The sequence below is a fragment of the Phasianus colchicus genome, chromosome 7, assembly GCF_987193195.1.
Source record: "Phasianus colchicus chromosome 7, bPhaCol1.hap1.1, whole genome shotgun sequence".
NCBI lineage: Eukaryota > Metazoa > Chordata > Aves > Galliformes > Phasianidae > Phasianus > Phasianus colchicus.
The window spans coordinates 3,792,501-3,807,500 of NC_143442.1; the positions used below are offsets into that span (position 1 = coordinate 3,792,501).

The window sequence follows — 15,000 nt, forward strand, 5'->3', positions numbered from 1 at the left end:
CAGAGCACTCACAGACCCCATCCTGTACAACAACATCGAGCTACGCCATTGTCCGCACTGCTGATTTACATGTGCTTTTCATTTTTAAAAAAAAAAAAAAAGGAAGATTTTTATACTTCTGCATTCCCCTTCACCTAACAAAAAATCACCTTCAGCTGAACTGTGAAAAAGAACTCTGAGCTGTGCTGTTGGAGGAGAGGAGGTGCCGACCTCCCAGGCCCGGCCGTGGGTGGGCCCTGCCTGTGGGGAGACAGCTGAAATCCAGAGCGACGTTTCTGGGATCTGTGTTCTCGCTTTAAATCTGTGTTAAAATGCCTTTGCATGAGAACAGGCCCTCAACTGCAATCCCTGCCCCTTCTCCTCATTCTTCCCGAATCCGAGCCTGTCAAGGATTACAGTGTGCAACCTCTGCTGACAGCAGATAAATAACTGACAGTATTTTAGCAGAGTTGCTAGGTTCTCTGCAGAGTAATTTGTTTTCTCCTTTCTCACCAAGTCTTTAATGTTTTGTTATAAACATCTATAGCAAGGCAGTGTTAATAGAAATGACTTATAGCCAGAGGTCTGGATAAAAGGCTGCGATGGTTTCCAAGCGTCTCTCTGTGACAGCAGCTCTGCCAAAGAATTAGTTTTCCCTCCGTGTAAATGTGCTTTGGTGGAAACGGACAGCAAAATTGCAATGATCAATGGACAAAGTCCCCAGATTTGATCAGCACCGTCTACTATCCCACAGGTTCTCTTTCCAAGGTAATAATGTGCTCTCTCAGTGCATGTGAGGGTGATGGTGGTCACTGGTGTGGCACAATCCTTTCTCACCACAAAATTTGCACGCGAGCATTTATTGTGCTTACATTATTCCCTCTTGCTGCCCCCTAGGAAGGCCAGGGGCACCTGCCAAAGCTTTTGCTGTAGCTGAGGCTCTGCCAGCTTGTTCCTCCTCTCATATTGCGTTTGAGCGTGGCAGTGAATGTGCAAAGTTGCAAACCCACTGCACCCCAAACCATAGCCCACATCGTGCAGATGCCACATGCTGAATTTATTACTGTAAAATTCCGGGCTCTTTACTCCTTTCTTTCATGGAGAAGACCCGCAGTGTTTCTTTTAATTCAAGGGCCTCGTGTTCTTTCTTTCTTCCCTGCCTGTGCTGTATCATCTCGATAACAGAAAGTTGTCAGAAATCAATTCTTCTTCCCCTAATTGCATGGGTGTGATAAAAGATCACACGTGGAATCGGCGAGAATTTACACACACACGCAAACAAATAGGCCTTATCAATTCTCGTGAAAAATCAGATAAACCCATTATCTCACGTTGTATGTAACTGTGTGTGACAAGAGCGTGGGGAAGGAGATACAGGAGCGTGAGGAACTGCAGTGGAAGTCACGATGAGGAAATGCAGAAGAGAAAAAAACCCAGATTGCAAAAATTTATCTGCAGATTTCTGGTCTAAGGGAAAATGGTGTGCACAGAGATAGCGCTGTGCCCCACTGCCTGGTTTGAATGTAGAGCATCACTGAAGTCAAAGAGCTTAAGAAAGGAGTCTGTGGAGAAAAGCTTGTTTTGTGTTCACCGTGTGCCCATCAATGCACTACCACATGGCTGCCCACCCAAAGGACCTTTGCTTAAAAATGTGTCTTTGATAGTACAGCCAGGTTACTTTCTTCTGGGAGGTGACAGAGATTAATCAGCAAGCTGAGCACAGGTCCTCTGCAAACTGCAAAGAAGAGAAGCCTACGAGGGCGTATTTTTAATTGTAGCACCTTGTGACTTTTCATCTCGGCAGTGCCATACAGAATTTGTGTAGTTCATGTGTTCAGCTTTAACAGGAATTCAGAATTCAGAAGTGTTTAATACAGAGACTCTTGAGAATGCAGTTTCTTCAGTACACAGTGAATCTATACCCAAGTCATATTTTGCTCACACTGCAGAATAAATTTATCCCACCAGGAATTCAGGTGTAGGAAGGCAGCAGAAGATGAAAGTGCTCCACCTCGAAATCGCCTTTGAGTACTCAAAGCTGTTATTAGCCTCAATGGGCATCCCCAGCAGAATCACAGAATTGTAGGGGTTGGTTGCTTTTCCTTTCCAGATGACTGCATACGCAGCATCACGTAAAGAAGGTAGAGGCTGATCGTTTTCGGAAGTGTCCTGTTTGCGTCACCCACAAAATCCTCCATTTCAGGGAAATCTCAGCAGGTTTGTGCTTCTCTGCCACCTTGTATGGGGAAATAGCAGAGAACTTGGCTCTGGCTCTGTGCTAAATGGGGATCGAGTGGCTACAGAAAAACTTCATCTTTGAAAAGCAACTGATTCTGGTGAATTTAATCCTAAAAGGTGAAAGTGTGGGGTAGATAAGACAGACTGAAAGCAAAGGCTTAAAATGCAAGTGTTTATACAGCCTGAAGTAAAAGGTACCAGATATGATAAAAAGCCCATAGGATGTACAGTAACAGTTTTAAAATGGGTACTTTTCAGAAGCGTGTAAGAAAAGTTATCTAATATTCCCACAGAAAACAGTGTTCACCAAAAGTGCAGTACAGATAACAAATGGTGAATTGCCATGAATGTGTTTGTAGATTTGTCTGATTAAGTAGAAGCTGACACCTTGACTTCTTGAACACCTAAGGCAAAATGAAGAGTCTAACTTCTTTTTCTTGCAATCCAGAGTTATGTTTGAGAGGAGATATTAGTTTATTTTGGAGAGTGAACTAGAAAGTTGATTAAATGATCTGTGAAATTCAGGTTTAAATGTGAACTGGAAGGAGAGTTTGGAAGTATTTGTCTTATTTCGTTGTTCATTCATTGGTGAAGTCTAACCTTGAAACTTCTTTCAGCAGCCAGGAATTTGGGATATTGAATCATTTCAGTGGAAGATGCACTATTCCTTAATCCTTGTTTCTGAGAGCTTGCAGAAATTTTCACCATATAATAGAGATGTCTCAATTGTGAAAATCCTCCTCCTATAGTGAGCATCACTTGCAGTTTTACTACTTGCACGTATGTGGAGTTTGCCTTTTTGTAACACTTCAAATCTATTACTCTAAAACCACAGTTTTCAGGGTCTGATCTTGCAGGTGGAGAAACTGAGGCAGAAAGCAGATACCCAAATCACATGTGCCTTTTGTGATGTGTTATTCTTGCCCAGCTCCAATGACTGCACCAGTCTCCTCTTGCTTTTCCCATTCAAGTTTCAGGTAGTTGTGGCCATGGGACAGAGAGGAGCAGTGACATCTGTGTTTAAATCAGGTACTTAAATTTTCATTAGCTGATAAGTCTGATGAGTTGGTAGCGGAGCGTTTTTTATCCTTGCAGAAGATTGTGTTTCTGCCAATCATACTGGAAGATACACAGACAGCAGTGAAGGTGTTAGGTTTTGAGTGGTATTTTTTCTCATCTGGTTTCAATTGCCCAGGCTGCTGATTAGTAGCTGAAGCATTTTGCTCATTTGGTATCAGCAGTGTAATAAAGCAGAGGAGAACTATCTCAGAAATACAAAAAGCTAAAATATTTTGTGATCTGTTTTCACTCAGATGTGTACTTCAAATTGCATTCCTTCACTTGAGGGAAATCATTTCAGTTACTCCGGTCACAGTAGAAAGCAGTCCTCTTTTTGAATGCCTTTTTTCATTAATGTAGATATGTTTCTCAGATGAGAAACGATGTTTCTTCTAATTATGGTTACACGTAGTTAATTTCCTTTTTAGAAAGCTCGGTGTGAAAGGCAGTTTCCTTTAAAAAAGGGGAGAAAAAAAAAAAAAGAAAAAAAAGTGATACAGCTGATGTTCCTGTTGCCTTAGCAACAGATTTATTTATTAGGGTCTGAAATGACATGAGTTAATATACCACATACCTGCTGATCGGCAAACTCTCCTATTTCAGCTCCAGTTGACAATTAAGTCCTGGACAGCTACAGCCAGGGGTTAATGTTACTCATTAGGAGAACTAGGTCATTAGTGGGAAATCAAGGCACTTAAGGCAGCATGGATAAAATTCAAAATTCAACATCTCAAGGAGTGAGGGGTTTTATGTTAATTAACCTTATTTTCCTTTCATTAAAAAAAATCTTTCATATATGCATATGACAGTGGATCAATTAATTGGGAAAAAAAAAAAAAAAGTAAGCTGTAGTTTACTTTCCTAGTTGTCTTCATTTCCTTTGGAAGGGTTTCATTATTTTACGGAAAATTCTTATGTCTATATGATGAGTAAAAAGGGTATTAAAATTAAGAAGGGAATCATCATGGAAATCAGCTTTACCACAAGGGAGTGAGCAAATAAAAGCCTTGGAAATGAAAATAAATAAGCTTTGCTAATACCTCACCTAAGGAGCAGCATATAAGCCCATCAGAGCTTGGAGATATTTAGAGGTACTTCTTTGCTTCTTTATTAAGCAGTTACATAGTTATTTGACCTTCAGAAACTGAAACTTTAGAGAACTAAATCCAAGTTGTTGGTAAATATTCTATTTACAGAAAGCTGTTCAGTGATGTAGCACACAGTAGCTCCTGTGGTTAGCAATCGGTTTCTGGTTTCCAGTAAAATTAAATATATTCTCTGAAAGTTTTATTAAGATATCTGAGTGGGAGTTTTAACTTGATAAGTCATAAGTGATTTAATAAAGCTCTCCAGAAAGCCTTTATTTACTAACTTTTAGCAGACTTCGTTCTGATATTGGAGAACTTAATAGGCTGAAAAAGAATCGTATTGAAATAAAACTTTCTTTTTTACTCACTGCTTCCCCAAATACATTCGGTTCTTTCACTTCTACTAAGCACTGTACTTTCTTTTCTCTGTTCAAGGTCTGCAGCCCTGTTTTGCTCCTTGTTATGCATGGAGAAATTTGGTGTCAACCCTTTTTCCACTCCCGTAAAGTCGAGGTTAGAGCACATCCTACCTGGGGTGCATATAGTGAGAGCAGTAAGTGATTGTAAAAGCAGTGTTATCTGCACCAGAAGCAAAAGTCGAGCCCTGTGAGTGCTTTTCTGCTACAGGGGATGCTTTTGCATTTTCAAGTAGAAGGCAAACAGCATCAAGATTCTGCTTCAAATGCCATATGTAGAAACCTTCCTTCTTTGTTCCCTCTGTCCTACCCAGCTGCTCACAGCACAGCCACTTCAGTGCTGTCCTCTGAAGGCTCTTGTTTCAGCCATCCCTGAAAAGATGATCTTGGCTTAACCATAGGACTGGAAAAATTGAGAACTTAAATGTTTGGGATCAGTGTATCCTAGAGTTTGACATAAAGGCTCCAGTAAGCTTGTCTCTGCCCTCTTCCTTGACGAGAGATTCATTTTATGATGTCTTTCTTCTCCAAGCAACTGCAAAACCCAGTTCTTTTGGCAGGAATGCATGTGAACTGGTGGGACAAAGGAGTCCTTTCATGGCTGTGAAGGAAGAGGGCTTAAATTCTTCCACCTGTTGCTATCAAAGTCATCTTTTTCTGTCCCTTTCTCCCAAAGTCATCTTGACCTTTCTCTTTCATCTTCCTTTTCTCTTTTCCAGGCTCAATTCCACAGGCATGTCCTCCTTTCTATTCCTCTTTTGCAGCAAATCTGCTTCTCATTCTCCTCTCCCACAATTTCTCAGCATTTCTCTTGTCTAGAAGTTGCCATCACTCTCCCTACCTTCACATGGTACTGTCCTATTTGATTCCTGCTTGTTCATAAGCCTCATTGTCCAACCTTACTGTGTTGCCCTCTTGATCTCTCCCATTAATTTTCTTAATCAGTTTATTACCTTCTTCCTTACATGATCTGACCTGGTCTTACATCTTTTGTCTCCCACCCTTTCTATCTTCACTCAGCTGTGCTATTTTTGTAGAGCTGGTCAAATTGATTGGATCGTATTCATTCCTTTTGCTTTTTGTGGTTCACTTCTGATAGTTTTAGTCAAACCAGAAGAGCACACTTTATCATTAGTGCTTTCTGCCTCTTCATCCCCTATCTTCTACCATTGTCTTTTTCTTAGCAAATCTTCCTCTTTTTCTTGTGATTCTGTATTCTTAATGCATACAAACTAATTCTTTATTCTGTGAAGTCCGATGATGTTATTCTGAGTCCAGGAGAGGAATCCTGGAGAGGAGAGTGAAGTCAAGCTCTGTGTTTTCAGTTCAGATGTTAGATTCTGACTGGGTTTCCGCAGCCTGACTGATCTGAGATGTGTCCAAAATGTGGGATATTTTTAAGAAGATCTTCACAAGGGCAATAAAAAGCACTTCTTTGACATAAAATCAAACCCATTCATATATTCAGTTCTTGCTCAAAAAGAAAACGAGGCTTGAATGCATAGAACAGAGGCTTCTTTGAAATGTAATTTATGCAAGATATGCATTGCAGTTGCATTAGGTAGTGGGACTTTTAAATCTTGTTCTTTGGCTGTTCTGGAAAATTTTTGGCAGCATTTTTTCTGGAAGATCATAGTCCAAGATAGCTTCAGTCCTGGGAAACATCATAAACAAGGACACAAAAGGTTTTGTAATAAGTCCTAGGCGAACTTAGCAGACAGAGCCACCAGCCCCCTTTGTAATATGTGGCACCCGTCACCAAAGCATCCAAATACCTTCTGAGAGACAAAAATCAAGCTGTTCGTCAGCCAATGATCTAATATTCTTCTTTACTTTCACCAATAATGGGGGGTTATGTTTCTCCTGCTTCTTCCTTCAAAGCTCCTTTTAATTAATTTCTTCTTCTTACTGAACTGCAATATGTGATTTTCTTCTCTCCCTCTCTTCTTTTCCTCCCCATTTTCTTCTTCTCCTTGTTTTCATCTTTCCTTTCTCGCTTTGTCTTCTCTAATCTCTGCTTTTTCTTGCTTGCAGTTGTGTGAAAACTTGACTCGATGAAATGAGTTCATTCCTTGTTCTGAAAGCTGTGAGATGTGTAGCTGTGTTAATCTCTTTGACTAATGAGTTTCAAACCTTGGTCTTCTTGCCAAAAGAGTTCCTTCTTAGGAGCTCCATTCTTGCAGAGGGCAGCTTCACAAATCCAAGAAGCAAGAGTTATCTTTGGGAACTGTTCTCGCTCCCCTCGTAGTATTCTTTAGTGGCCAGGACAGAGCTTTTGGGAGATTATTCAGTAAGTCATAATTTGGTGATATGAGTTCACTTTGAACATTAGAGAGGAATGGACAGTGTTGTTCCCCAGGGTTTAGTATGGTGGATTTTCCAATATCAGGTGAATGTGTAAGAGAGTATTTTTCATGTAGTGACTTATGTTAGATTCTTCTGTTCTTCCAGTGAACCACCTGAGAAAATTTTTAGCCACTTATTATCATGTTCATAGCCATCTATTATCACCATGGCATGATTTTTATGGTATATGGAATTAGAATGGAGTATATTAGGTATGGTTATCAGGGCTCTCAGCATCACTCAGATTCTTTATCTTGCTTACCGTGAGTCCCAACAACAGGAACCATTTGTCATATTATCTTTGGAACACAAAAGGAAGTTCATTTCTATTTTTAAAATAAACTAGTTGAAGTAGTGCATAGCAGTTAGTGGATTCCACGACAAATACAACAGAAATGGTTTTCATCTAAATCCTGCACTTGTGAAAAACTAGGTTAACTAATTTGGAGTAAAAGAACTGAAAGAAAGGCATCTGAATAAAAGTGCATTGATTTTTACACCAATGGAACTGAGACCAAAGAGCGGTCTTTGTCTCCAAAGGTTAATCTCTCTTTAGGAAATAAGCAGGAGGCTCAATGACTGATGGTGATCCGGAGGTTTCTTTGGGTGGAGAACGCGTAATATTTTATTTTGAGATTTTTTTTTTCATGAATTGTGAGGGGAGAAGAAGAAGAATCTAAACAATAAACTCCCAAGGTTCTTTTTTTATGAATCTCCTCGAGATAATGCAAGATAGGAGAAAGTGCTTTTCCAGCGTAAAGCAAAATGCCACCCATTTTTCTCAGGCCAGCAATTTAAAAAAAAAAAAAATCAGAAGGTAAAATACACACTCCTCACTGTAAATAAGTCATGGGCTGTAGTAGAAAATAAAACACAGTGTTTGCCAGTAGTGTTCAGCTGCTTTCTGCCTGTCCCCTGCCAGCTTTGAATCCCTTGGCGTGCACAGGTGTTTTGCAAGCACAGGTGAGCATCAGGGCCTTTTTTACTTGTAGGGCCTCCAAATTGATGCCTGGAATTTATTCTTCAGCATCTTTTTTTTATCACTGATGCTTACACAAAAGCATTTTCTTCTAGCTGACTCGATTTTCTGTTAACTGAGGGGGTATTAGATGTTGCGGTAACTTTTGATGCTGATGATGCCAGACAATGTTTAGAGGCACAATTACAGCAGAGACATTTTGTAACCATATCAGCTGAAGAAGAAAACTCATTGGACCTAACTACATATTTACACTGTACCTCTGCCTCACATTGAAGATGTAAAAAGATGGAAAAAATACTGTGATAAATTGAATAAATGGAAAGCAATTAACTTTTCCCTCATGTTTGCATTTTCATAGTTATTTCTTTTTCCCCCATTTCTTTCCTAACAGCTCTTTCCTGGCAGCAATATTTCCTCTTTTGCAGTTATTGGGAGCATTGTTACCAGAAATTTGATATTAGAATTTTTTAATTTTTTTTTTCTTCCTTTTTTTTTTAATGTCAACATAGAAAATGTATAACTAGAATGATTTGATTTAGGAAAGTCTTCTGCTCACCATGAAAATAATTATTGAAATGTATTTCATCGGTATGCTGAATAGGCTTGTAACACAAGTCCTCTCACTTTAGGAAGAATATTATCTTCCAGAAGTATTTACTGACTCTGACCCTCAGCACACTTCTGGAGATGAAAGCTCCTGTAAAGCTGCATTGTACAGATGAGGAAACCTGGGCAGAGCACTCTCATGGGAAATCAGTGTCAGGAAAAGACCAGAACTCAGTAATTCTCTGTTCTGAAGGCCATGCTTCTTTCCTTGTAACTACACTGTTGCTTTCTAGCATTATTGGATTATAATAAGCCTAGATTCAAATTTTACTGACCTCAAAATGTAATGCAAAATATCAAGGCGTATTCTAGTAAATAGTGCAGTGCAGTCTTAAACCACTGATAATTTTTCTCTAGGTTAGTTTTAGCGTGAACTGAAGCCCCATTTCTAGTTCAGCGGAGTGTGCATTTCAGGGCTGCCTTACTTCTTCATGTGCTGCCCTTTTTTTCTTGAGAATGAGAGAGATGGTTCAGCAGGAGGCTGTTGTCATATAAGTCCTCTTATCAGCCCAAGGCATCCTTCATCGCCCTCCCCAGGTCTGCAGTATATCAGCCAAACCGGTAGAGAACCTCAAGTTCCTGCTTTTATCACCCAAAGAAAGAACATTACTGGGATAAGGGCACCTTCCAGCTTCTGGCTCTGCTTGTGATAAAGGTGTGGGTCTTGCCTTGCTGCTCCCCCTGTTTTCAGCAGCCCCTGCTATTCTTCTCCTTCATTGTCTCAGAAATTTGAAGTTTTTCAGTGGATTGCTTGAGTTTTCTACCTTCTCGTCCTTGATTCTTTTGTTCTCCATCCTCTTTGCACCATGCTTCTCTTCTAACATTGCTGAATGTCTTTCCTCTTTTTATTCCTTCCGTTCCATTCTTTTCCTTTAATTACTGTGCAGTTTTATTTTTGCTTCCTAATTTATATCTTTACTGATATTTTTCTGACCTTTTCTCTGCCACTGATAGTGCTCTCAAATGCTCTCAGCAGCTTCTATTTCCATCAGAGTCTGACTCTTCTGTATTCTTTCCTTTCTTTCCAACCTTCTGCCTTTTCCTATTTCTTTTCTCTGTCTCCAGAAATGCTGCCCAACCTCATAAATAATGAAGAATTCTTTAACAGCCTCTTCTGTGAGCCATTTTCTGTCAATAGCTGCATATAGCCAGGAATGTGTTTCACCTCTTGCTGTATATTTTAGAAAAGTGCTAAAATGCTACTTTTACTTCTGAAGATTTTTTACTTTTTTTTAGTAATGCCACTTCTCACCTTTGCCTGTCTGACTTTCAAGAGATTTTATGGAGTTAGCAGGCAACAGGAGATGCACACAGGTTGGAAGGAGGGTTCCTTACCTGATGCTTACCATAGGTTACTCCTCTGTGACTTGGAACTAGTGCTGCTGTTCCTCTCCGGGCTCTCAATGTGTTGTACTCACTGTTGTGTAAGAAATGTTTTGAATTGCTTGGATTTCAAGCACTGTCTGAGGTGAAATATTACAGTGTGCCCTTCACCATTTTGAATTCTCTACCATTGAAATACTGCAAATCGGCCATGCTAAATGTCTTAAGAAGATTAAGATCAAGCTTTTTAATATTGCATTTAGCTGAGCTCATTTGTAACCCTTTCAGAGTATGGCCCACCTTGGGAGATGACAGGACCAGAATCGTTGCAAACCTTCGTGCAGCATTATCTGAAATATTTAGAATTTCTCCCTGGCTCAGCACTTTCATATTACTGACGAACTTGCACAGATTTTAAACTGGATTTCTTTTTAATACATTGCATTCATTTTGTGGCTTTGAGCAAGTTCTGTCTCTCTTGCCCAACTCTTGTGCTTTCCAATTGCATTGCTGTATGTGTCTTTCTCCAAATTCTAAATAACTGGGATTATCACCAAGTCTAAGTTTATGTATACTTAAAAGTATAAGCTCGAGTCACAGAAAACCACCTGGGTCTCATACTAAATTTCACTTAAATTCAAGAGATGAATATGCTCAGAATAGTGCATAAAATTCTGCTATCCCTTTTTTTTTATTATTTATTTTTTTTTGTCCCCATGTATTTTCCATCACTAGTCAGGGTGTAGGTGTCCTGCAGCAGCAAGGATTAACTCAGGTTCAGCTGTCTTGTATGCAGTCTCTTTCCAGGTCCAGCAAAGGGCAAAGCTCTGGGGTTCTTGGTCTAAATTAATAAAATCCCTGAAAAGCAGAAGAGTGTTTTGAAGACTTTTACCACTGATTGTACAGAGGTGCATCGCTGCAGTGTGAAGAGGCTGTGGTTCTTAATCATTTTAGACTGAAAAGGGGGATGTCAAGTCATCAATTAATTCTGACAGTGTCCTTCTGTGGTGAAAAAGTAATACTATCACACCCATGTTATAAACAGAAAATCTAAGGTGGAGATAATTGAAGCTTGATAGTGATGGGTACTAATGCTACAGCCCTCCCATTGCTCATGTGGGGACAGTCCTGAAAGATTTTTGGTTTACAAGCGGTCACCATAAATCAGGATGAACTGTGATCCCACAGAAAAATTAAAAAGCTTTGAGTAATTCTAGGTAAAAAAAAAAATGTTAGCGTGCAGTATTTAAACCTGGAGACTGAGCAGTTCCAAGAGCATTGCGCTCAAATGCAAATATAGGTATGGGCAGGAAGCAGATGGTGCCTGTGTCCATTTTGTGGAAGTTTGCAGCTGGATTTTGGCCATTCTGGTGCTTTCATGTTCTTAGGATGAAATTTAGACTGCATTCATACCGTGCCCAGTTCTTACTTTTCCTTTACCAGATGCAGATCATATCTAGTAAAAATCCAAGAGCATTTCAAATACCTAATCTAAATAGCTAAGCCAGACCCTGGAATCAAATCAGTTTAATTTTCCCCAAAAGGTAATATCTCAAAAGAAAATTCTGTATTTTTATATCAGGCTTTTATAATATTTTGCAGTCCTTCCTAAGGAAATGGAGTATATATAATTAATACTGTTTAATAAAGCTCCAAAATGCAACAGATGCAGCCAAAAGTGCACGTCATTTTGAGCAGATCTTTACAGAACAGACATTCCATATTGTGTTCATCTTTTTCCACGATCACTGCTATGACAATCTGGTGTGTTTAGCAGTTGTTGCTGAGTAAGGCAGACTGGATTGTATATGGCTTTCTCCATGTCAGCCAAGAAACGTAGCGCTCTTTGGTGCGGTAAAGAGGTGGTCTTGTGTTAGTTAGTCTTTTCTACCAGGAGCTGTGCTAATGTGCAGGTGTAAGAAGGCATTGCCACCTGTAGGTGCACATGCCAAGAGCTTGCTTTAGGTCGTAACAAAAATGACTGAAAATGAAATAGCTGCGTTGTGGAAAAGCCACGGGAACAGACAGCTCAAACAGCATGACCTTCTGAGGAGAAAAAAATGGCAAAGTTCACAAAACGAGTCACTGAAACCTCCAAATATTGTCTAAATGCCAAATATTTCAGAGGGGATGAGGAAGGAGGATCACCTACATCAGAAAACCCTTAAGAAAGCCTCCAGTGCAGAGGAAACATTTCCTCTTTCAGCATTCCTTCTGGGTGCCAAATTTTCCTTCTGTTCCTCCCCACCTATTAAACAAAGCTGCAACTTCCAATTCCTATCAGTTTTCCTAAATATGTGCAGCTTATGTGGCTTCTCCGAGCCGCGAGGCTTCACGTTCTCCTGCCAGCTCCTTGACAATGTGGCTCCAACAGCATCCTCCACTTTTGGCTGCCTCTGGGACCCCTGGTCTCTTCTGGAAAGGGAGAGGGAAAGCATTTCCTTTTCTGGAAGGACTTTTTGTGACTGAGAAGCCGATAGCACGGCTGTGAAAAGCTTGGAAGGATACATGTGAACTCGGGGCCCGTTGTGGATGGGAAGCTGCAGGCCTTGGTGCTCCTCAGGATCACTTACACACATCGTGAGCACCTGCCCAAAAGGGAAACTGAGGCAAACAGGGAACAGGAAATAGGCTTGGACTGATCATTTACCTGCCAGAAACAGGTGGATCTCTCAATTCAAGCAGCTCTTGTGTTCTTGCAGCTAAAAGAAATTCTCTGTCCGAATTCTCTTATCCACTTTAGTTACTGGAATCACCGTGAAGACTCCTGGTTTGCAGATGTGAAACAAATTAGGAAGCTTATGCTGTTGCATTCCTCTTTATTATTTGGAACAAAACAAATCTGGGAGATACAGAACTTCTTAAAGTAATTATTGTCTGGCTTGCTTTTAGAAAAAAAAATGCATCTGATTCAGAGAACTTCCCGGTTCCTGACGATTTTTGCAGCCTAGGAAAGTCATATTAATTATAAGATTAATTTATTTTAATTCCCTAAACCAAAAATATTGACTGAATGAGAAATTAACACATGTAGAGCTGCAGATGTCATTTGGCTTCAGATTTCCTGAACGATATAATTATTAATCTTTCATATAGCGGTGCGACAAACCTACGGATTCATTCTGGAAAATCAGTCTGTGAAGAAAGACATCGAGGCCACTGAGCTGTAGGTTTTCCCTTAGTACAGGAAGGAAAACAGTGGAGTTTTCTAAATAATAAATAAAACCAAAATATCTTAAAGGCATGTGGCGCACATCTGTCTAAAATGCAATAATTTAAAGGAGAATAATTAAGTGCGAGATGTATGTAATATTCACCTTAGCGTGGGGAACTATCTTATTTTGTTTTTAATATCATCTACCAGATTTTGGAGATTTTGATCATCTGTGGTATCTTTTTAACTATTGATCTGTCCTGGTAAAGGCAGTAGACGAACAATTGTTTTTTTTTCCACTTTGTTATTAACCAAATTTGTTTTTGCCTTCTATTAGTTCTTTCTTTTCTTCTTCACCTGAAGCTTTTCGTCGGTACACAGATCCATGACATTCTAGTTGGGAAGATCCTATTTTTTTAGCAAAAGGTTTTTAGTAATGTGTTACTCCTGAAAAAAAAAAAAAAGAAAAAGGTGAAATGTACTATAGGATAAGCGTGCAATCTCCTATAAAGAATAAGCATATTCTGGAGAGAAGATTGTATACATAAGGAAAAACATGTTTTTTTCCCACCTTATCCTTTCTCTAGTGTGATGTTGCTTTGTTTGAGGACAGAGAAGAGATACAAGCATCGCATGAAGCAGTTCTGTTCCTGAGTGCTGGGTTGAGGAAAATATTCAAGCATGCTGTATAAACAAAGAGGGAATTTATACTCAAAGTAGAACTGAAGATAAATACTGTTCTGGTAAACAGAAAACAATTTCAGAAGTAAACACAAGTGATGCTGAGATAAGTTCTGTTTATTTCAAGGGAACACGACAAAGATCCTGAAACTTTCTTTAAAGTGCTGCTGAAACTGAAGGAGCAGGAACTACCTTTTCACGTGTCCGTCCTTGGGGAGACTTTCACTGATGTTCCAGGTACTTTTTACTTTTGTTTTTTAAATCTCTAACATAAAGTTACCATAAAATAGATAATTCAGGGGAGATTTTTCCTGCGTTTTGCTGTGTTAGTGGAAACAACTTATTTTAATTGTTTTTACTTGGGATATTAAATAATACTGATAGGTTGCGCGATTAAAATGATTAGAGACAGCAAGCATTTTTCGTTTTCCTTAGCAGTGCAAAACCATATTTATAAGTTGTGTTTTATTAGCACGTCCCTATTTCTTGTAGCATCCAGATAGATGGAAATGATTGGGTGGTTTGGATCGGAAATAAAATATTTCAGCCTGGGTCACTCATCTGAAACCCAGAGTGAGATTATAGCAGGTGAAAGCACTTAGTTCCCTTTCAAACATGGGGTTAAGAACTTGTGCGAGAGCTTCTGGTTTGTGTCTCGGCATGAAAGTGATCATTAATCTTTAATATTTTTCTACCACTCTTTTGTACAGTCCATCTTTTCCTTGGTTTCTGACAACCGCTACTCTGCAAACTGTTTTATTCATTTGCAAAAGAAATGGAGTTTGTTCTGTGTACGCACTGCTTCGTGTCTGAGAGCATTCTAATAAACAGAATGTTCAGATCCCGCAGTGGGTGTGCATGCAGTAAATTAAAACTTTTAAAAATGTGTATCAGCCCCAGGTGAACCGAAATATGGGGTGTTTTAGCTCATCTGTGTTTTCCAAATTGTAGACTTGTATCCCTCTGCTGCTTCAGTATGTAGAATGGGACTTGGGACCAGCCGAAAATCTGTCTTTTTGTCAGTTCTGCACTGTCTGTTACCTCCTGGACTGTTAATTTTTTATTCTTTTAGTTTTGATTTTGCTGTTTTTGAGACACTGGGGAATGGATTGGATCTATATAATGTTT

The 15,000-nt window shown here is 39.5% G+C and overlaps 1 protein-coding gene across 23 annotated transcripts in view; it reads left to right on the forward strand.

Annotated features, from left to right (window-relative positions):
• Positions 1-15,000, forward strand: part of QTMAN (queuosine-tRNA mannosyltransferase) — a 170,017-nt gene that overhangs the window by 132,038 nt on the left and 22,979 nt on the right. For all 23 annotated transcript variants that reach the window (XR_016468109.1, XM_090143510.1, XM_090143506.1 and 20 more), the window contains one exon: positions 14,000-14,109. Coding sequence is in view for 22 of the 23 variants with exons in the window: in XM_090143510.1 (XP_089999636.1) it covers positions 14,000-14,109 (110 nt within the window). In the remaining variant the exon portion in view is untranslated. The remainder of the gene's footprint in view (positions 1-13,999; positions 14,110-15,000) is intronic.